At 37.2% G+C, this 24,394-nt stretch overlaps 1 protein-coding gene across 17 annotated transcripts in view; it reads left to right on the top strand.

Moving 5' to 3' along the window:
* Nucleotides 1-24,394, top strand: part of LOC122573521 (disks large 1 tumor suppressor protein) — a 533,282-nt gene that overhangs the window by 276,902 nt on the left and 231,986 nt on the right. For all 17 annotated transcript variants that reach the window (XM_043739984.1, XM_043739982.1, XM_043739987.1 and 14 more), the window contains one exon: nt 454-590. In XM_043739984.1, coding sequence (XP_043595919.1) covers nt 454-590 — 137 coding nt within the window. The remainder of the gene's footprint in view (nt 1-453; nt 591-24,394) is intronic.

Below are 24,394 nucleotides of genomic sequence, written 5' to 3'. Positions count from 1 at the left end.
TCATGAAGCTCTTGGAGTTCTGTTGGAAATTATGCGACTACGTTTTCGGATAAAATATTAGCTTAACGAACGTGGGTTGAATACGGACGAAGGAAAACTAATATGAGAATATTATGAATGTTTACATCCTGATTATTTAGTGAATAATTTACTTGAATACATTATATTTACTTTCTTTCCTTAACATTTTCTTGAGAATCCACGTTTGTGTCTAATATACTAGAATACATCTATCTTACTATATTGAATGTTAAATCAATACACTGTATTTATAGTGTATATATGCATGGAACATACGTAATACATTAAACCATCGAATGTCAAATTTCACTATAAGAGGCGATACATATATATTGTATAAATGTATTTAGGGCTTGAAATCAAAGGACGCTATCGTAAACGTCAATAAAGAGGACCCATTAATTTGACATGACGCTTTGCGGACTGTTGCAGATATCCAGGAGTTTTACGAGCTGACGCTGCTCGACGAGTCAAAATCGGTGCAGCAGAAAACGGCGGAGACGATCCGCATCGCCGACAAATGGGAAGCCAGTGATGGGCCAATTACGCCGACCTTCGCTCAAAACGACGTGAGTTCGGTTACAAAATATATATTTTCGTGTACCGATATTTCATGGCGGTGTGAGCTTTATCATTTCTGCGCGAGAATATTGGCTCCGAGATAGGGTGAGAAAGAGAGCAAAAGGGAGAACAAACAGGGAGAGATAGTGGCGCATGTATTCGTTACGCGTTCATGGTCGCGGCACGAATTCAGCCGTTCCCCCTGGAATTTCGTTTTCCGAGTTGGCTATCGCGGTCGAACGTTTATTAGAATTCCATGATGCCAGGGCTCTTTTCATTTGCCGCATGTCCATCGTACACCTGGAGCATCGAAACGCACCAGACGAATCAAGAGAACAGAATTCGCTTTCATCCCAACCATCGAATCTCTTGGTTCAAACGACATCCTCGAACATATTAAAGAAATCGCTTTGCTCGAATCGTTTAATTAAAGCAGCCTGCAGAAAGCATGTGTTCCACGTTCAATCGTATGCGCGTTCGATCTTTTGCAGTTGGTTATACGGTTTCATTAGAACTATCATGTTGCTACTTGGAACATTGTTGTATCGCTGGCTTTCTTTACTTTTCTTTCTCTACTTGCCTTCGATATTCTTAAGTTTCATTATAGGTCAGTTAATCACCGAATAGCGGAACGAAAATGCCGGTGACGGAAATGAAATTCTTGGAATATTTTAAGCCGCCCTGTCGAGTACTAATCACACGGCTGCTCATCGGTAGAAGAGGAGAGGAAGGAATGAACGGGGACAGGTGCCACGCAATTAGCGCCCGTAATTATAATCCAAGAGTCGATTGGCCCGTGGGGCAGCATGGTATCATGCTAGACCGATCAATCGCCGAGCCCCCGATTTTAATTGCTAATTGCTTCCGTCCAACGGTTCTCCATCGTGCGGCGTGTCGTCGTGGCCGATCGACGACGTGACGCGGCTCGACGCAACGATGCACCGTGCAAGGACTGCAAATCGTACGACTCGCTCGCGTTCTCCGCATTGCAATGCTGGCCACGTCTCGCTCATCCCCTTCGTCGTCTCCGGATCCACTCGATTTCGATCGTCTCCCATTGCTAATGACGGCCCGGAATTTATGGATCGTTGAGATTTAATTAGTCGGAATTGATTCTTTCACGCTTTCTTTCCGATTACTAATTTCTTTGCCATTATCGCCACTATTTTCTTTCAAGTAATTTCCATTTAATGTTCCGATGGAATACATATGAAAATTAGATTCAATTGAAAGATCTGTGAAGGTAGATTTCTTATATTTCCTAAATTAAAAATAAAATAAATTTTATCATTTCTCCTTTCTATAAGAAAACATAACAGTGGAAAATTGTGAGATAAAAGGATAAACTTTTATTTCCCTTGTTTCTAACCGCATCGGTAAATTTGCTCGAGACACAGCAGAGATGTGGGAGCGTCGATGAAAGGGTCATTAAACGCGATCATATAAATTAGCGTTGGCGATGTTACGTTTCCACAACTTATCTCCCGGATCTGTTTCCCGCGGACGGCGTTTCCTTGTTCTCTTATATTAATTTGATTCCGAGACAGGCTGTATTGCATAGGAACGGTCGCAAAGGGGTTGGAAAATTTATTCGGTGTACTTATTCCACAGGCTGGAGAATTTCGTTGCGTATAAATATAAGGGCCGTCGTTGTTGAAATTCTTATCCCAAGGAGACGCGTACACAACCGACGAATAAACGAACGTGCGGGACTTGATGGTTCTCACCTGTGCGTACGAGACATGTTAAGCGCTCTCCGGAGGATAGAATGGTTTTCGCCGTTTACACAGGCGGATGGAACATAACATCCATTATAAAAAATTTTTCTCTGAGCGTTTGCCGAGCGAGCGCGCGTATCGTCTGCGCACAATTCACGTTCGTACACCCTACCATCCTCTTTCTGAACTAGAACTACCAGGTTGTTCCATGCATTTGCGCTTGATTACCCCACGCGTGTATGTACAAGCTGACCCCGTAATCGCGCGAACGTGGCAGCGCGTGAATATTAATGTCTCGTGATATTTTTACCAAAAAGAATGTTGTAAACTGAGCTCTAAACAAAGAATTTTATAAACGTATTCTTTCATTGTTGACCAATAAAGCTCGACAAAATAAGGAACACAGAAAATGTAAATTAATGACGTTGAACAAAATTAGCATAATACTTGTTTTCCGAGAAAGCTGTTACGTGAAGTTTTTATGTCGATGTTTATGAAATCGTGAATACTCAAGTGCGCCATGTACCGTAGTTATCAGACGTTGTTATATAGGATGGTATGCTCAAGTAGATACTGTCATGTATACACAAGGTTTGATTGAATTGTCCGTGCAGTGCATTCTACGTGCTCGAGGTTCAACGAGATTTCAACCAGACATCGGTCTCTTTGACATTCTATTTAAAGCGAGCACGTGCAAGTATCCGTAAGTAATTTGCCATAGAGTGAATTTCACCATATTTATTTGTTATTTGACATCGATGATATTCGCGTCGAATATTGAAAACAATTTGCTCGTCATAGTTTTTTCCATGCAACATACAAACAGTAACAGCAAAATATTTAAACGTTGTCTGCATTAAGCGTAACTCTTTTTCGCAACAATAAATTCGAGGTGTTACGAGCAGCCTAAAGCGAAAGAACGATTTCTTTACTTTTCACGACAATCGTACGATATTTCGCGGAAAGTCGAAGTAAAAGGACGATTATAGGAGAAACGTGCGAAAGGAATTGTAGGCGACCGAAAAGCCGATTGCGATTGTGACCGAAGGTTTATTACAACACGTCGTAATTGACAGTTGGCTGAGTCAAAGTAGGTTAAGCTGGAAATTAGTTCTTTATTGCTGGATTTCTGCCACGTTGAAACACTTTTCACATAATTACTACCCCATGTGTAATAACCAAACATTATTCGCGTCGGTCGGTGTGCCGGCTACTCCCGCTAGCTCCATTAAAAAGCGTTTCATAATATTAGCGCGGTTCTTTCTATAATCGGCGAGGGACCAGTTAGTAAATGCATGCTTAATTAATCACCGTTAAAACGTTCGGCCGCGTGAATAACGCTGGCAAAACGAGCTACGGATAAACACTTTCGGTTTTCACCGTTTCATAAAAGACCGATGGAAAAAGTGCTGTTTATCGAAGAGCGTGTTAAACGCTAACAACTTGTTTCATCGATAAAGTCGTGTATATTTGCTATGCTGGTCAGTATTCTCAAACAATGGATCGACGACGAGAGTTAACAACTTTCGATGGTACATTAAACGCGTGTTCATTACTGTTTCGTAACGGTGATTGTCTTTGTCGTATAGCGATCGCGATCTCTCGCGGTCTCCCCAACTATCGAAATTTCGGAACGCATTCGCCGATCGCTATCGTTGCGGCGAGATGAACTCGTACGCTTTACGAGCAGAAATTTCTCCCAGAGCGTTTCAAAGGCCATAACTATCTTCCAGATAGATATCTGTTTTACATGTATATCGTTCGACAGGTCGAACTTCAAAACTATCTTCGCCAACGTGAATATCTTATCCCCCTGGATAAATTCTACCATTAGCGCGTAAAAGAGTAATAACAAGAGCCTACTTTTACATTTAATGCATTTATTCAAGAATAAGTAATACATTTTATCGTAATTAACAGCACAGTTTAAACGTGGCTTGATCGCGTTTAATTGCGATCATTCTAATTAATTAATTAATTACGTACACTGATTTCCTATACGCTTCCACAATTGATATGTGGCGCCACTCGACACTAACTAGTAACGGACGACGGCAGCGCAGTGGTTAGCGCCTTAGGTTACGAACGTTCGGAACCCGGGTTTCGAATCCCGGCGACCGAAGTCCGATTTTTCTTCCACGATTCTTAAATAGGAAGAAAATACAGCAGTACCCCAACAGCGACATCTACAACCAGCAGCTATACTACATTATCACAGATAACATATACACCTCATATAAATTTTTTTTTTTTATTTTTAAATAAGTCATTTTACAATTTGTCCATTAGGACATTTGGTAAAATATTATAGTGTCTCATATAAATGGCATTATTATCAGTGGAACACACGCGTCGCATATTTGCGTGTGCAGAGAAAATGGTCGTACAATCGATACAACCCTTTCTCGATTCCTTCCCTCCTTTAAAACGGAGTCGTCTTTCCGAAAATTTGAAACGATGGTCACAAATCAGAGTTCTGGTGCGAACGTTCACCGGATATTACAAACAGCGATCGCACGTTGGCGTTTATCTGATTCCCCTTTATGATTCGACTGCGCAAAAAAGAAAGAGAATGAAAGCAACGGATAATAAAAATCCTGCTATCTGAAGAGAACGATGCACTGGAGCACACGACTGCTGTTCGTTTGCCCGCTGAACCGCCTGCCGAAATTTACGATATGGCCAGGGTATTTCGCATAAAATCAACTTTAAACCGTTCGATCGGGGACGTGGAGAAAAACAGACAAAGAGACGTAGATGGTGAAAGAGAGACGTAAAACAGAGGTAGAGAGTCGAAAGAAACAACGTGAGGGAATAATGGCCGGGCTGTATACGCGCGATATTTCCCTTGTTTGTTTTCCATTACTCTGCAGAAAGCAGCTGTCCGTTGCCGTTGTGGAATACGCGCGGCAATGATAAGGGGTGGTTGGTTACCGTGCTCCAGTATATAATGGAAAATTGTGTCTTCGACTCGACAAACCCTTTCGTGCAGTGGCGCGAAACTCGCGTTACGGAAACCTTCCACTGCATGATCGCTTCCTCTCTTTTATACATTGCCTTGTACGAATCACTCAAACGCTAGTCGATTTCCCGTGGGACTGCGCAAAATCGATAAAGATTCCTGTACTTCTTCTTAGCTTGCCACACCACAGAACGAAAGGATCGAATACTCTCTCGCAGGTTGTTTTCAGCGAGCACTCACTTCGGGTAGGATGAGATTAAAGCGTCGTCGTTTTTTAAGCGACCAGCTTCCGATCAATGCTTCAAGATTTTTAAAACGTCGACAAACACGAGCCGGAGTGGAATTTGTTCGATAGTTTGCTCGTTATACGCTCGATCGATCGATCGTCGACTCCTTCGGACAAATTGGAATTCTACGCGATTCAGATGCAAGGAGTGAACCGTGATATGAACGTTATCGGAGGAATGAATGGACCGTGGTTGCTGTTTGTTCGACTGGAATTTGTTCAAAGGGACGTCTTAAGCCGAGCTGAAAATTAAATTGCTTCTCTCGGTTCTTAATGGAGATAGGATTTTGTTGTGATTACTCTAAAGACTGATCTGAAATGTTGATTTTGTAACGATGGTTTAGTAATAGACATTGTTGTTTAATTTTATGACTATTTTATTTCGTTTTATGCTTAATTCTTCTGTGGTTTTGTTATTGTTGTTTTGAAGGAACAACGCCAGAAGTTTTCGAAGCAACGTTAAAAAAGGAAGAAATTATACTCTGGAATATGTAGCGGTGCACTTAAGAAGGTGTAAATCACAAGAATGGCCATTCTGATCTGTGAAATATTGTATCCTCGCCGTCTTACAGGAGACGCCATAGGTGGGCACGTATCTGAAATTTATGCCCTGTTTTCAATTCCCGCCTACGCCGCTGTGAAACTACTTTCGGTCACCATTATTCATTTTTTCATAAATTCCAGGAACTAACGTGAGTCCGAAGAATATGTTGCAACAATTTTTTTTCGACCACCCTAGCAAGCGTTTTACCCTCGTACATCAAACGTGTCAACGCCAGAATACGTTCTTGTCGGTTAGAAATTGGAAAAAATAAAGAGCAACCGAAATAGTCTCTCGTTAGATAAAAATTGTCGAAGACGCGCACTTGCTGTAATAACATAGCAAAATGGTAAACGTCGATATACATTTGTCCTTCTAATGAATTCGATCGTTACGTTTCTTGTACCGTTTCCAACAGAATATTTTAAGAGAAGTAGTGTTAGAACGGTATGTGACGGCATTTGAATAATTGTTTAGCAGTTGCCAGGACAAAAGTTGGGCGGGGATATTCTTGTTTAAAGCTTTCGCATAATCGCATATGGTTAACCAGACGCGCAGTTACCATAAGACGGTACCGAAGCCATGATATATTACCGTTTTCACCGGGACAAATGGAATTTATAGTAGCACTCGGCTAAAACCCATTTCCCTCGGATACCACGTTCGTTTCCGATAAAAGGAGGAAACTCCAAACGAGAGCACTCTCGGCTCCACAACCTTACAGTGCATTCGTTGCGGTTGGGACTTAATGCATCGTATGCACTCGATGCATTCATTTGCGAAATTCTACGAGAGATCTCTTCTCTTCTTCTTTTTCTTCGTTCGGTCAGAAAAATGAAGAGAACGTATTTTCCTTTTTCTCTGTCCCGTTTTTGCGTGGAGAAAAGGTACTCGTTTCGAGAAATTCTCAGAATCGCGTGTTTCTCGACAATGGGATTTGCTTGATACGTTTTAAAAATTTGTTAATTTGAAAAGGTGAAATTGCTTATAGTTTACTAGCTAGAATTAATCGTTATTCAATGTTCTTATGAATACTTTCTACTACTACTATTGAGCGCGATCATCAAAATATTGTAAATTATCCTTCTTTGAACGGAACTGTAAAAAAGTACTGTCAGGAAGAACAATACATTCTAAAATCACGATCTATAAGTTTTTAATCAAGCAATCAATCAAGTTATCAATCCGTTGTAACTGGTCGAATTGTAATTCGTCGAAAAGACTCAAGGACGCATCCAAATTGTTGAATCTTAACCGATCTTCACTTTGCACTCGAAACACAGCTATATACTATATACACATACGTACGTGATGAATCACAGATAGACCCACAATGGGCATCGCGAGCAAGTGAAACGGTGCAACAGGTAGGGTCAGTATCGACCAATTTCGCAATATTCGAAAGCTCTACCTTTATTAGTGCAACGATTCTTTAAAGATAGCAATGAGTTAATTAGTACTGTCCGTCAAAATGCAATGATTTTAGATTCTAATGAATCAGCCGCAAAAAATTGTTATAAAGATTATACGATCGATTAAAAGTCAATTTAAATGTACATATAAATAATTATTTAGTGTGAAGAAAATTATTGTTGGTGAACGCAAGTTTTCAATAATTTCGAATTACCTAGATATTTTTCTACCGTAGTTCCTCTCACTTTGTGATTTTATCTTTTTTAACAAGGATATCATAATCATTGCTTTTCATCGCACTCTTCTGTGAGCTTGCCGGTGTTCCTCGTTTCTCATCCTAAAACAGAGACAATGTCAGCAATAACAGAGACACAGGCACAACTAATCTACAACCTTCCGCTGAATTTAATTTGATTCAACCTCGATAAGAACTTTGCATTTCTTCCACAGTTTCATATTTTTGTCCTTCGATAAGAACTTCAACGGTCTATGAAATTCTAGGCTGCCAGAGTTTCTAAGCGGAGTACATCAAATATTCGTATAATAAAATATTTACTGATATGGTACTTTAAGAACTCCATGTAATTTGATACCATTATCAGCATTATATTTCAATAACGCATCAATCATTCATGAAAGGCAAATAGAATTATAGTAGATACAAATTGGACAGTGATCGATCAGGTGAAAGTTAAATAAAAATGGAAAGTAACAAATTGAATTTTACTCTGACGGACGGACAAGTTTAATAATTCGATAATAGTTCAGGGTCAATATGGAAGCTTCGTTGTTATACGTAAGCTTTACAAACATTCGACCTTGGAAGCGAGAGATCAAACTGAAAACTTCATTTTCAGGTGAAATATTTCATTCTGAAAGTTCACGCTTAAGCCTACAACTCTATTTTCGTACAGAGACAAAATAATAATATGCATGTTGAGAGTAAAAAATGATTTTAAGGAAGTATACATACACCAGTACACAACATCTATTAATAATCAACCTTGCGTATATCTTGTTAGCCAGCGATTGCTCGACGATGCACACAGTGGGTTTAATAAGGTGTGTATGCATTATACGTGTCAGGTTCTTGTTGGCCAACGTCATTTCAGCTAAAGGCAACTACGTTAATCGGGCGTTAATATCAGCTAGATACATGTATGGATGCACTTACATGAGCTTACTTGATCTCGAGTAAATGCTCTGTCCTGTCACTTATACTATCAAATTGGATCGCGTAACATCATAAGCTCTTGGTACTACGTAGATAAACCTTCCGAATACCTCTGACCCTACCTATTACCTATGATAAAGTAGGATCCATTTGACTTGGAGCTTATCAGTCGCTTCCTCCGTAGCTTCTCTTTTATTCTTCTTCTTTTCGGAGAAACTTTGCGAGAGAGTGAATCGTTTTAGTAATTTCTCGTAGTAACACACGAATGTTAGTCGAAAAATGTACGTCTTTTGTGAGCCACTTTCTATGGAAGGAAGGAAGAAGCGAATTTACGACCGTTCGATTTTTCAAACGACGTTAACGTCCCTTTATATTCATCGCGGTATGAACGTGCCACGATATATTTCTTCTAGCCGACATGTTTTGTAGTATTCATTCCAAAAGGATGATACACGTTATCAATATTTGTGGTCTTTCAAGAAAATGGCACACAATATTCCCAGAGGTACATTACAAGACCGTTCCCCGAAATAATGCAAGACCTTTTATATCTAACGCCACCTAGAATATTCAAAATTTTCTACTGCGTTTGCAAATCGCGTAACACATCTCGTTTCGCGCAAGTCTCGCGCACTTATCTATGAATAAGATGTAATAAAATACAGCATAATGCCCAGGTTGACCATAATCGTGTGTGTGTAAATCCTCTTACGTAAATGGTCCGTGCCTTTTCCATTTAGAGTAGACATTAGTCGAATAAGCACAGGGTTAGCAAAATATTTAAAGTTAGTAAGGAACAATGCGATGAATGTGACGAATGCTAGACAGTATTCTTGCAAAATTTCTTCGTTTCATTTGTGTTTTGTTCCGAGGACGATCTTTTTTTTTTAGTTTAACACTAGAATCACCAGAGAGGTTAAAATGATTACTTCGTAATTTTCCGCAGAAATTTTATAGATTATCCCTTACACTGTGTACTTTATCATATACCTTCCATTTTAATTTTCTTTGCTATAAGTTCTATTCTACATTCATTCGTAGTTCTAGCGTTAAGAAACTACACTTGGAGATTTATGTATTTTCTCGAATAACGATTGCAAATGGAGTTAAGCGTGGAGTAAACGCGATAACTTGGCGATCGTAAATTAGAAAAATTTTCCTGCATTAAAACTTCCCATAGCGTTGTTTCCTATTTTCTCCTTTCATCGGCTTGACATTGTTTCGTAGAGGTCGTTGATAGCACGGTTGTCTCTTCGAGGAAGTTAATCGCGCGTAACATTGCCTCTCTGTATCGCTATCCCCCCATCCCTCGTATCTTCTTGCCCTGTATTCTTTTGCTAGTTCCTTTCTTCTTTTCATAGCACATTACGCTGGCGAACAATGCCACATTGATTTTTTCGTTTTTGCTTTCTCATCTCTCCATTGCTCCTTCTGACGCTGGTAATGATACAGTTTCCTCGCGTGAAACTTCGCCTATATTCATATTTTCGCTACTAACATCTTTTTCCTTTTTCGTATGACTATATTTTAAAGTGGTTCCATTAACAATACAACCACCCACTAACATTGTTTCGTTACAAAATATCTGTTTTCATGTGTACTCATTCTCTTTAGTACGAGTAATATAATTATTAGAATAATGTACAAGAATGAAGAAGATATGTAGTTAAAAGAAAGTTCCAACCCCTTAATTTTTTAATGCGGCATTTTAAATTTTAAATGCTACTACAGCATTCCTTTAATTCATACTGCGATTCTCTCCAAGTTCGCGTACTTTTATTTTCCATGCGTATATCTTTCTCGCTACTCTTCGTCTTGGCCGTCTAACGGGAACAGCCACATTCGTTTAACCTTCACCCTTAAATTTTCCGCCCTCACAATAGTGTCTGAAGTTTGTGGAGGCGACACGAGTTACGACATCTCGTTACACCCCCCACAAAATATATATACGGTACTCGGAACGCCTTCTCGCGTAGCTTCGAGGCCATTTTCGGTGTACTCGACACCAACTACCAAATTCCTTTACTTACGCCATTTTCGACTTAATCTATACGTATTTTTTTTATCATGTTAACCAAAAGAGATATGTCGTGAAAAATTTGTTTTATCCATAACTTAGACAATCAAATCTTAAACAGAAACTTTCAGGATTTTCGAAGCCTTCTGATATTACGTATCGTGTCAGTGATAAATCGGATTAACTACTGCTTCGTTCGCAAGAACATAGTCATTGTCTTCGTCGAAGCTGTTAATAACATCAACAAAGAGTTATAATCTCAACGCTTCTTAATCCACTGTTTCCATAGCTTCTCGTGTCGCTAGCTTTCCTGTGCAAGCTTTCACTAGTTAATCTCTTTTACTTATATCATATCATATCATAAGCTTTCAATAAATTCTATCGGTATTTCTTATACATCTATGACTTATATCATTCTTCTATTTTTATCCTAATAAACAGTATTATACTAATAATTTATTTTTCTTGAAATTTTGATATTTTTGCTCATAAATTTTTTCCTTCCACTTCGTTCTTTCCCTCCCTTCCTCGTCTTCTGTTAGCTACCTTTTATCACCGGTGTTCCACAATTTTCTTCCACGTAGGCAGCTCTTCGAGAAATTCTTCTCAGGCTGATTCAGACAAGATATCACATGGAACGGAGCCAACAAGAACCAGACACGCCCCACAGTCTCAAACTTCCAGTGTTATAAGCAAAATGTTAGGAGTTCGGCAATTTGTCTGAGGGTGATTAATTTGTACCAGTATTTGGCCATTGCTTCAAGGGCCGACTAGTCAGTCCGGTCGCGGCTAAAATTTACGCACTGACAAATGAATACTATATAGCCAAGCTCCGTTAATATTGCAACGCACTCGAGCATTATCATCCGGCTCTCAGACATAACAGACGGTATTTTGAAATCTAGAAATGAATAATGGGAGTATCATAAAACATACTGTCTACCTGCAGTGCATTTTATTTAAGTTTATATCGAACTTATTTGGGAATCGTATTTTTTCATTTTAATCGTATTTCTCTGTTAACACATTTCTCAATTTGATAGAAGATACGAAAGAATCGTTACGGATACATATCATTTTTTGTTCCAATTTTATTATATTATAATACAGCTTTCTCATATCAAATATAACATATTCTCTATATATTTATGATAAATTTCTATATTTAAAGATTCATTGATTAAATATCTTTTTGGTTTTTGAAACAAAAGTGTACATGTATCATTCAAAGATTGCACTTGAAAATTGTAAAATTTATTAGTAACAGAAGAAGAACTTTTCTCGTTTACAAGATATAAATTTTACAAGCTGGCTACAGCTTCCTTTTAAGAGAATCTTATATTTTGAAAAACCTCTCAACATTTTCTCCGACTGTACGTACTTTCTCGACTTAAATTTCTCGAAATAAGGGTATATATCAGAATTCTCGTTTGTGCGTAACATAACAAGCGAAAAAGTAGAAGTAGTATATTAGCTCGACGGAACAAGCAGCAGCCGTGAAGTTTCGCAGAAGAGCATCATAACGCCTTATACGAAGAGTAAAGTGAGATTTGTCGAGCCATTTTAGGGATTAACATACCACCTGAAGTTTCCACGCGTTCAAGTATGTTTGAAATTGAAGGTATTTTCACGTTTTAGTATCTTAATGTTTCTGGTTGAATTCGAATCATTTCTCTAAGATGAGAAACAAATTATGTAATATTAGTACGAATATCTGAGCGAGAATTCTGGAGTATTAGTCGTAGAAAGACTCTGTCTGCGGTCTAGATAGCTCAATTGGATAGTGTAGTCATCTGACCAACGAGGGTTCTGGCTTCGAATCCCAATTCACTAATCCGATTGATCTCTGATGGCTACAAGAAATTGAGAGGATAGCTAGGAACGGGAAAAGGACGGAGGAAGGATAAGGAATGCGCGTCTCGATCTGGACATACGATTGGACTCGCCACTAAAGCTATCAGGATCTCCACCTTCGACGTAGGCACATTCATTGTTGAGTCGAGAAAGATTTGCATCTAAATGCTAAGTAAGAATCTATGGAAATGAAACTTGTCAGAAAACCATTTGACAAATGCCTTGAGAACCACTAGAGTTATTAACTAAATTAAAATATTTCTTTTGCTTTAAATTATTAAAAAATCCGAGAATTTACGAGAAATTCTGCGTAGAAAAATCTTATCCTGAAATATTTATTGAAGTAAAAGAAATTATTATGTTTGTAGCATCAATTTCCAACTAAGAAAAGAATTATCAAAAGATTTAATATAGATAAAATTGAGAGAATAATCACGAATTTTTGGCCACTAGTATCAGAAGTTATTCTTCAGGGAAAATATTAAAGAACCATTAACGAGTTTCATTACACGAAGCCAGGATGCCATTTGTTGATTGTGAACAAAGATGCACTTGGACGATATCCTTGTGTACAGCTTCCCTTGACTTGCGTAATTCCCAGGCAAGGTGTTCCATGTAGCACGCTACATGGAGGTAGTCCCATTCCAGACGGAACTTACGTCACCTATACGCGAGAGAACGGCGGTTTCATCCGACTTGATGGATGTGGCGTGCATCGTGAGGTCGCGGCTGGTTGCAACCTAGAAGCAGCCGTTTCGTGGCTGACAGAGAATAGAAACGCCTGAGGAATCAGCCAACCGAAAATTCAGGGAACCGAAACCGAATCCACTCGTGCCACCGCTTCCCGACATTAAACGTTGCTGTTTGACTGCACGTTGCGCCGTATTAATCATCCGAGCTTCTTCGAAAAACTGCTGCAATTTAGCTACTTCAACAAATTGAAAAGATATGTGAATTTCTGTCCTGGAATTCCTAGAATACATATGTACCTTGAAATATTCATCGCGTAAACGAATTCTTATATTGTGTTATTGTGTTGAAAATTTTTAAAAAGATTGCAGATGACAATGTAAATCTGTATTGTATGATTGAGATATTTCATTATATATTTATATTCAAAATTAGAAAAGATTTACGATGGAATAAAGGATACAAATCAATGATAAACGATCCTTTGCGAAATAGCCTGGCTCCAATTTGATACTGTAGGAACAAACACATGTTAGTCGAGTCGAAATAAGCTACGTATTTCTGTTATGGACTCAATTAATTGGTAATTGGCGATAATCGAAGATCAACGTCACGTTGTATTATAATTCCGGCAATAATTCCTGTTGTCCAACCGTTAGCAATGATGATCAGCGAATCAAAATTTGAGGGGCGAATTTATGGAGAGTAAAGGATAGAGGGGAGGACCAAAGCAATGAGATAGTAATTATTATTGTACGGTTCTATCAATTCCGTTATCATCATACGGCTCGCTTATGTACTCAACGTCGATGGATAGGTGGATAGTATTTGGGAATTCGACTGGTGGTTCCATTCTGCTTCTCTGGCAATATTGACGACGCAAAGGGCAATGTGATGGCATCGAACCTATTGGCTCATTCATGAGTCTCTATTTTCGGCGAACATTCACTCGTAGAATGTATTGTGTGGACTCCTATAATTATCTCCATTTGATCACTACAATGAATTATTACCGGTCTTGTGTGGGATGTATGTGAAAATGAATTATTTTCTTTGAAAAGTTTCTCCTTTAATTAAAGCCTGTTAGTTTTGTTTTACCGAGTTTAATTATATTTAGGTGATTGGTTCTCGTCGCTTTCGCAATGCTCTCTGGACAATTTGACTTTATAGAATTTGATGTCGAAATCGACAGAACGTTTTGGAAAGTTCGTGAAATTTTTGCCAGACTGACAGCTATTGTCATTAAATTCTTCGATCTGTCGGGCAGATAGAATTCGGAAATTCAATGGTTAGCTCGATTGCGTTTCTGTGTCAATATCGATCGTAAGAGCGATGTGATTGTACTCACTTTGCGGGGAGCTCTAACCACGCTGAGCTATCCGATAAATCCAAACCCGCGACGCGGAACACACACCAAGTAATTAACATCTGACAATTAAGATCGTGTAATTTTTTATATTAAGTATTAAACGTAATTATCGTATATCATTCATATCAAAACAGAGTTGAAATATTGCATACGAAAAGATTTATTTCAATATTTATCAAGAATAATTATTACTAAAACGACACACCCATATATGTGCTTCTAATTTGGGAAATGAAATGTATGCATAAAGTTGAAAGATATGCAGATTGAAGATTTAGACATACGTAGGTGAAGCGTATACGAAGACGAGAGAACGGTGAAACTAAAATGGTGATTCCATTTCACTTATGTGGTAATATTGGCACGATTTCATTTACTTTATAGGAATCTGGTATCCGTGCTTTTGTTATTCAAACGGCAAATTCCCAGAATAGATTTTCAATTCGGTTAGTTTTCGAATTATAGACAACGAGAGGAATTTTGCAGTCGATTCACATGTCGTAATCTCCAGTTCTCTGTCTCGTTTCGCTTCAAACCCCTTACCAAAACGTTACAAATTTAAATAAAAATATTTTTGTTTCATTCATTGAAATAATTCTTAAATTTCTATTTCTATTAATAATTTATCCAACAAAAAATTGTGAAATATCCAAGATAATAAAATGGTCGAGCAGGTCGATCAAATAACCTCAGGAATCGACTTCCATCGGCCATAATTTTGATGGATATGTCCTGCTAACTTTCACCGGTATAACGTCAATAAAAGCATCGGACGAACCCTCCGTATGTATCGAATGGAGTGTAAATTTCAAAAACGTTTGTCACTGGGACAACCGAGACGATATATGTCGTTGAACATGAGAAATGGCATTGCTCGAGAGAGAGGCGCCGCTCTCTTTACGTCGGCTGCAGCTTTTCACGGTGCAACGACATACGACGTCGTAACTTTCTTCGTTGTCGGTTCCTGATATTCCTTGAACAGGCTCTAGTGGCCTACAGGAGGAACGATGAACAAGGCGGAGCACTATGTATGTATAAGCGATAGTATACTTATTTCTAGCCGAGTCGTTTAGACTATCTTTGCCCTTTGAAGGAATGCTTTCAGGATAAATACTATTTTACAAGGGATGGAGCGAAGGGAAGGAGGCAAAGAGGGATGGAAGGTTCATTATGCGCGTACAGCATTAACTTGTTATTAATTGCAATCCAATGTCGATATTTATGCAGATAATAATGCATCAGGGGACATATTGCTTCTATACATATTGTATCGTGTATATAGTAATATTGTAAGTTTATTAAGTAATAAACAAACTTTGAACAGGGAATGGGATGGGAACAAAATATAGATGGAGTACGCATTGTCGTTATTAGGAATAATTTGCTTTCGATGTTTAAACGTTTATTTCTCGCGTGAGTATGTACCAAAATTAGAAAATTCATTTGTAAAGCAATCACCGAATGAAAATGAAAAATCAGTTGACTTTTTGTCAGATTTGTCTCCAGGTATCTTTTTATTAAAATAGCTTTCGTTGCTCGGAAACCAACAATTAGACGGTCGATCACATTACACAGATTATGCAATTAGAATGCTTGCTGGCGAAAAGACCACAAGGATGGGAAGCAATAAAGATTTCCCTTCAATTCCGCACGCGATTCATAGCGTTTTCATTACTCTAGCGCGGTGGGCGCGGTCGAGGGTGACGGCAAACACTTTTCAACCCCAATGCAAAAGAGATTCTTATCTTATCGAATCATCTCAACTGCTAAAACCGAGAAATTGGACGCGCGCGCATAAAATCAGTTTCATTTTCCTCCGTTGTGCCTGCGTTTGTATATACTTCAAGAAATTTGACGAAATTATCTGATTTATGCGGCGATATGCTTAATAATATCCAGCTGATATAAAAACATTCTAAAAGCGCTCTACATTTTAAAAAATTTTCTAATGGGAATGCTGTTCTTAAAGGATATCCTTCTTCGTAGGAATTAAAAATTTGTAAAATATCTAAACTGAAATCGCACTTAAAAAAAAACAGAGGTTAATTATTTTACCGCGTAATTGGGAATCTTTGTACTTCAGAAGCAAAATAGAAAATGGCTCATACAAACAACTTTACCCAGTGATTTTTTAATTTATTGGTTTAATGTAACATTTAATTATTTTCAGCACCGGTCAAAAATTTTAATCGGAGTGTTATTTCCGTGCTTTTCTTGTTATCAGAAACCTCCGTTCATTTCGTTACTTAGTTTGTCATAGCGCACGTCCTAGATTCTCTTGGTGGCAGATAATTCAGTTATCGCGTCATTCAGCCGCGCCAAGGGTTTCCGATCTTATTCCCAATGTTCTCCAGAGATTTCCACTTCCGTTTCTAATCAATATAAATCGAGCTAGACGTACCAGTTCGTCTCGCGGCAAGAAACAAAGAGGGAGCGTCTAGACGAGCAATGCCGGCAGACTGAGGGGGTAACGAAATAACGAAGTGACATTTCTGCCTATCAGTCGTGCTTTCACTCGAATAAAAGCATTTAAAACGGAATAATTAAGGTTGCTTTATCGCCACTGTTTAAACAAAAGTGTTCCGTTTTAATTACTCAGATGAAGGTTCTTCATTTCCATATCGATTCACTTAGTCGAATCGTCTTAAACGAATCGAGATATCGTGCGCTATGCTTCCGTTGGATTTTCATCCCTTATACCGTCCTGTTTTAATATACGTTTAATATATTCTCGATCAGTCGGCGGGAATTTTTTCTTCGTCGGGTACGTCGTAATGCAAATTCCCGGTGGAAACCGTAAATTACAAATTAAGAATTCGTCTGTTCTTCATAGAAAGGGCTATCATGGAATTTAAAAAAGAGAAAAAAGGAATAAACTAGATGGATACGATAAAACCTTTCGAAGCAAACCATCGTTTCCGAAGAAGCTATAGACGCTGAGAGGAATTATTTTTACAAGGAAGTCTATTTTTATCGATAGTTATTTTTTGTTCGTTCGTTCTTCTTTCTCCCTTTCTCTTTTCTCGGTCTTTCATTTTCGTCTCGCACGCAGCTGCTTGGCTTCTGCTCGTTTCTCGCACACCTTCATCCACGAGATTCATTAGAACCGGTGAACAAGCACCGTTCGTTGCTGGAATCTCTTTTCAGTTCCTTCATTCTTGCTTCGATGCTCGTCGAAATGCGCAAAGTAAACCGATATCTCGCCACCAGGCTCGAAATGGAGCCGAGACTATTTTATTTTTCATTCGTTACGAGCTGGCGAGCGTAGTTGAAAGAAGAAAGACAGCGGGCCAGCAATTAATCCAGCGAAACCAGGTACAGAAATAATAATTATTTTTTTCGAAAGGAAGTACCGGTCCTATTATTATATAACGATTATTTTTTCAATGAAGCAAGTACGATGATCACTCAATCTCATAGATCGGTTATCGACAAAGATTAGGCAACATTGTATAACATATCTATCCCTGTTCATAACAAACTTATTTTTCTGAAATTTCGATAAATTTAAGAACTTAAAATGTTAGCTTCGGAGTTACACAAATTCAATAAGTTGCCATTTGATATCCTGCAAAGCTTCGAATTAGGGTCAGAAACGCATAGGATAATGTTGAAGAAAGAATAGAAAAGGGTTAAGGGCATCGCACAGATCATTTTGCTCGTGTCAGAATTTAATACCGGGCTTTAATTTTTTTTCTTTTGTCTATCATCGTGTCGTTAAATTTTCATTTTATATGTAACAATATGCCGTCGTCTGGACCGAGATACTCTGGCCAACGTCGAGAATTGCTACAGATATAGGACAGACTATGGTCTGACTAAAATTGCATTATTTAACGCTGCGTTGTTATATCATCTGGCTCGGCATAAATATGCATTAATTGCTCGAGCCGATATTCTCGAAAGCGGCCAATAAAAATTAATTTATTCCTCGTGAAATATGTCGATCTATCAATGAATCGTCGATCACTCTATCGAACTTTATTGTTTTAAATGAGACATTACCACGGTTACTTTATGAAATATATTTATGTACAATATATGATATTTATGTACAATATATGATATTCTACTAGCGTTTACCCAAGGAAATTGTCGTTATTCCTAGTTTGCTCTGAAACTCTCATTCCGAAGATTAGGTATCATAATGTAACATCAATAAATATCCATAAATTACTCTTTCCAAAAGAGAACACGTGCCCTAAATAAAATTCAAAGTTTATAGTTCAAGGACTCGCCCGTGTATCAACGATATAGTGGTGTAGGATTATTTGAATCATCTGAGCTTCAAAATTGTACGTTATGAGACATTAGTCTAATACAATAACGAAAGAAAGAAAAAATGTCATATACTTTAGATCCAGCGAGAAAAATATCGATAAGAGAAAATAATTCGAATAATACTATGGTAGGATTATTTCAATTAACGAGAAGATATTATATAAGAACTAATGAAACGAATTAATTCTCATAAATAAAATAATATATACAGGCTACTGAACTTTATGAGGAAAAATTTATTTCGTAGAAAATTATTGCCGTTGAGCTGTCAATGTACAGGATATATTTCACTGTTCATCACGTCACTAATAACGAGTTTCAAAATGTAGATCGCTTAAAAATTAATTGTTCCGAAATTAATTATTCTAACCGAATTATACCTTCACACAAATAACCTTCCGACTCGAATAACCCTACTATACCCTGTATTAATTTCAAATCATATCATCTTCGCGGAGTCTCGTGAAAGTACTCGTGATTAATAAAGCGGATAACGCTCGTCGGTGTAATTATCGTGATTTAAGTAAAACATTTTGTAAAGGAGTGGCGTATATGATTGAATAATATCAGTGACCCGTTTCCAGAATTTTTATCAATCATTCTTTCATAGGGATCACGGGTCAGCGACGATGGATTCTGAATTTACAGAGTATATTTAAATTTTGCTCGATTCTTCGGTGACTTCGTTCTGCCTCCCTGCCAACCCCTTCTCCCATCAGTTTGGAAAAAAGGAGCTGATATCGCAGAGAGTTGAAACGTAATTTCGTCGTGAAGGAGCGTGACAGAGAAGTTTCAGTCCTACGTTGAAGCTCGAACCGGGTCAAAAGTTTTTCGCTTTTCAGGAGCGTGAAACGTGGCTCGCGTTGCCCTTCTTCGACTTCCACTCACCGGATCGGGCACGGTTGATTATTACCGAGTTAAAAATTCGCGTTAATTGTTCGCAATTCTGAAGTTCTCGAGCCGTGTACAATGAATGAAATGGGCTCTTTTTCTCGAACGCGAGTTACCTGATTCTACATTTAAACCATGATTTTTGCGATTCGAAAGTCCTCACGATGCCCGAGTAGAATTTAACCAGTGAAAATTTTTTAAGTTTTACATCGGTTTTTATTATCATCCTTTGGAAACTAACATCGCAAGAACGTATTAAAAACAATACACCATGATGTTCCGTTGATGCATTGATTTTTTTTTTGTGTTTCAAACATTGTGTATTTCTATTAAATATGATAATTTCATTGTTACATAAACATCTTAAATCACCTATGAAACCAACTCGAACAAAAAATGCGAATCGTAACGATTAATTCACAAGAGAGGATTTCGATAAAGAAATCAATACTTTGAATTAAATCAGTTCCACAAAATTTAATATTCTTACGCGAATAACTAGAGAGAAAGAATAAATCGTACGATAGAATTAATCTACCTAGGCAAATCGAAATCCAATAAAAAATTAAGCGTTTCGGTTGATTTTTATCGAAACGGAAACGTATTATCGAACCTGGTCTTCGTAGTATGGCATTCGTAAATTAACAGCGCAAGCGGAATAGCGCTATTTCGACTATCGACATGTTGTATTCATGATGCATTAACGCCGGTGATGTAAAACCCTAGAACTCGATAATTGATCGTTTAACGGCGATAATCTGCGATGGGAGTGTTTTCGCGAAAACGTTAAAAAATAATTCGCTTCAAAGCAGGATTATAGCTGTAGTAAATCGTACGATTGTACGATTGTAAAATGAATATGCCACGTTGCTAGCGTTTCCGCTCGATTGACGTTATTATCGATACGTCAAGGGAAATATCAATAATGGCAAGCAAGAAGTCTGGGAAACGAGAAGCTGATATACAAAAATGAATTTAACTGTATCATACGCCAGTTGTGAATTTCACGCATTTGCCTGTATGCCGATGGTAGTCCTTATATTAATTAACGCTTTTCCGTCTCGAATTATTTTAACACCCGTCACAATGCTTTTTATTACGTCTTGCACCTTATTATTGTCATGATTACAAATCCATAATCGCGTCTGGGGTTATCGACCCTCGAATAACGCCGCATCATAATAGATCTATTATTTTTCCCTTTCTTTACCTTCTTTTTTATCTTTTTACTTTATTTATTTAAAGCTCAATCTCGACAAACTCGTTACGGCAAATACAATTATTTAAACTGCTTTGTAACCGCTAACCAGTTTTGTAATAGATATCATCGACTTCTTTCGTAAGTCTTTGGATTTTTTCAAATTATCAGTTTGCAATGCTGTCCGTAATCAGTAATTACCAATGATATATTCCATTTTATTATTTTCTTCTTTTGTCCTTTTTCATTTATCTATATCACTTGCTATCTATTATTGTTATTTTTTAACTCTGTCTTCTGGAGTACTCTGTGATATGTAACCAGATGCACAAAATGGTTTTCTTTCTTATTAGTTACAAGTAAATATCAAATAATTATTAAATGAAATAATATTCTACTTCTTATTCAGCTGTGCACCGGTTTTGATAATACGAAAGAAAAGAAGAAAAAATGGAGAAAAATGCGGTTGAAATGGTTTTGTGTCAAAACAATAACAGTACGGGAGGAAATGCATTACCCTTAGATGAATTTTATTCTCCGTGTTGACACGAAATGACAGAGTGTTTACATCCGTGTTCGCGTATTAAACTACGATTCAGTATAAACTTGCAAATGCAAAATGAACGTTCCGACTTTTTGACGGAAGTAAAAAGGGTGCGTGTAAAAATAAATTTTTTATGCATATATATTCATTTCATATTTGTGAGTTACAATGAAACGTTTTGTTAGCGAAAAAAAAGCGTGGTAGATAAATTGTTATTTCTTTCGGATTTAACGAGATAGACGGCTTGCACAATAGGTACGTTAGAGTGAACGATGTCCATTCCACTGGCATAAATTGAGCAAACAAGGAGGTCAGGATTTTCTCTCGATTTTTCATATTGCCGGAACTAGAGTTGCTTCCTTGCTATGTCGTGTATTTCGACTTCGTTCTTATCACCGCATTCTTGTTCGTCTTTCTATTTATTCCTATTGCGTGATATGCTCAGGCACGTACAAAAGAAAGGAACTTGGAAGGAGGAGAATCGAGTATTAGAACGAACAATTTCATAAATTCGACACATCGTCAATCTAGCACATCGTCAACGTTTCGTGAACCGAATGACAATCATTCTAGGTGTGACATTTGTCAGGAAATTCTAGTACAGTATTCTACTGTAAGAATTAAAAAGAAATCTCTTTGGAACGCGACAAAAATGTGACGCAGAATATGAATGTAAATCCTTCAAAGTAGATATAAGAAATATAATATGATATAAGATATGCAATGACGTGTTGTAACATGGAATATTTGTAATATCAGGTTATCCAAAAAATTTCTTTAGTTTCATAAGGTGATAATAGATGAACAATTTCTGTTTTATATTATTTTATTGAATTAGGTATGATCCATTTCGTTATATTTCTATTATTATGGTCGTGCATAATTCAATAAACTAATATAAAACAAAAAAAAAAGTTGTGCATCTATTAATTCCTTATAAAACGAAAAAAACATTTCGGACAACCTAATACTTAAAAAGTGCAAGGCTAAAAGGTGTCTTTTCGGAGTTTTATGTAACACAGTTATATTCTCTCTTATGAAAGATCTACTTCTGAAGAAAGGAATTATTACTCATGTGCTTATTCTCGACTGCCTCATGATGTCTACAATCTCGGAACCAAGACGTAACTCGAGTAGTTAGACGAATTGCCAAAACAACTTATAGTCGCATAAAACAATTGAGTTGGTTGACTTGTTATGTTATAGAATTCTCGTCTGTTGTACAATCCTAAAAAATAAAATACGTAGATATATTTTATTTGAACTTTGTAATATTTCCGACAATATTCTAAATTATATGTATGTTAATACATATTATATTTCAAAAAAAGAGATTCTGAGTTGTATCACCATTCGAGATCATAATTTTTAACTTTTTATATTCCTCGAAGTTTTTTTGATTTGTGTAAAAAAAATTTTATTTCGTCGAATTAGTGTATTTCTAAGGTATTGAACAAACATTTATTTATTTAGCATTACAAATTACATATTATATGAAAAACATGTATCTCGTATTTACATATTGCATTATGATTATTTTCATCTAGAACATTAATTGCAGTGGCTCGTCGTTAACGTATTAATTCGATGAATGATATCAAAAATATATTCTAAAAATTTGTCAGGGGTTCGAATCATAGATCGATAATCGAGAAAATAATTGTTGATCTATAAATGCAAGCTGCATTTGAATATGCAGTAGTAGGTAATTAGCCGAACTGTCATACTGGCGGTTTCAAAGGGGCTTAAAGGCACAACAGACTGCTTAAATCTTGTACCGTATTCACCGTATTGTCGAGTCATCCATCGGTAACTAAACGTTATCCCCATCGGGACGAAAAGTTTACGTAAATCCTTTCGAGTGATCGACACGAATGAACCCAAGTTCTCGAGAGAGCTTTCCGTATTCTGCGGATACTTTAAACAGATTTGGTCAGCTTAAACGTTCACTCTACTCTGCCTTTTGTATCTCATGCTTTCATCGACATAGCTTACGCTTTCGAAGAAATCACAAAAATCGACTCGTATTTTTCAAATGTAATATTTTTTAAATTCCAAGTTTCGTTCGATCGACTAGCTCGTGGAATACAATAGACGACTGAGTTTTGAGAACATCGCAATGTGCTAAACGAAGCACGTTCCCCTGTTTCAAAGTAAGTTCCAACAGCTCGTGAACTCTGAAGCAATTCGATTCAAAGAGCCTCAAATAATCACTGTGTAGTCGAGTAATACAATGAAAAATTGCAACCTATTGGATAGATAAATCTTTTAAAACTCAGTTAAATTTCCCTTTGTTCCATTATGGAACTTGTTATCTCGATACATATAGTTTAAAAACTGTGAAAACCGAAGCATTTTTAAATGCTTTTGGACAACCATTGTACAACTTGTCCATCAGGATTAATTGATATATTATTTTCCCCTATGTTACTGAATATTACACGTTAAATCTGCACGTGTTCATTATACGAATAGAAACTTGTGTTATACACATGTTATGTGTTATAACATTTCTATATATTTTTACGAATGTGAGAAATTTCTATATCTCGAACATATTACGTAATATCACTATGTAATATAATGAACATTGTAAGTGTTCTACACATTCATCGACGGAGAATTTTGTAATAATTTACTTATTTTTGTTATTTAATTGTTCACACAGTTACTTATATTATTATTATTATTATTTTTATTTAGTCCGTGCCTCTCGGCTTTGGACGAACTTTCAGCTTTCTTTACAGCTCTTTATTGCACTAATCGCCTTCTTATCTCTAATCTAACACTAATGCTTATAATCTATTTACACTTATGTCTACGATTTATTGCAACTTAGCCTACACATTATTGTCACTTTGGTCTTTTTGCCTC

This window comes from Bombus pyrosoma, linkage group LG12 (assembly GCF_014825855.1).
Source record: "Bombus pyrosoma isolate SC7728 linkage group LG12, ASM1482585v1, whole genome shotgun sequence".
Taxonomy (NCBI): domain Eukaryota; kingdom Metazoa; phylum Arthropoda; class Insecta; order Hymenoptera; family Apidae; genus Bombus; species Bombus pyrosoma.
This window is presented reverse-complemented; position numbering and strand designations above follow the sequence as displayed.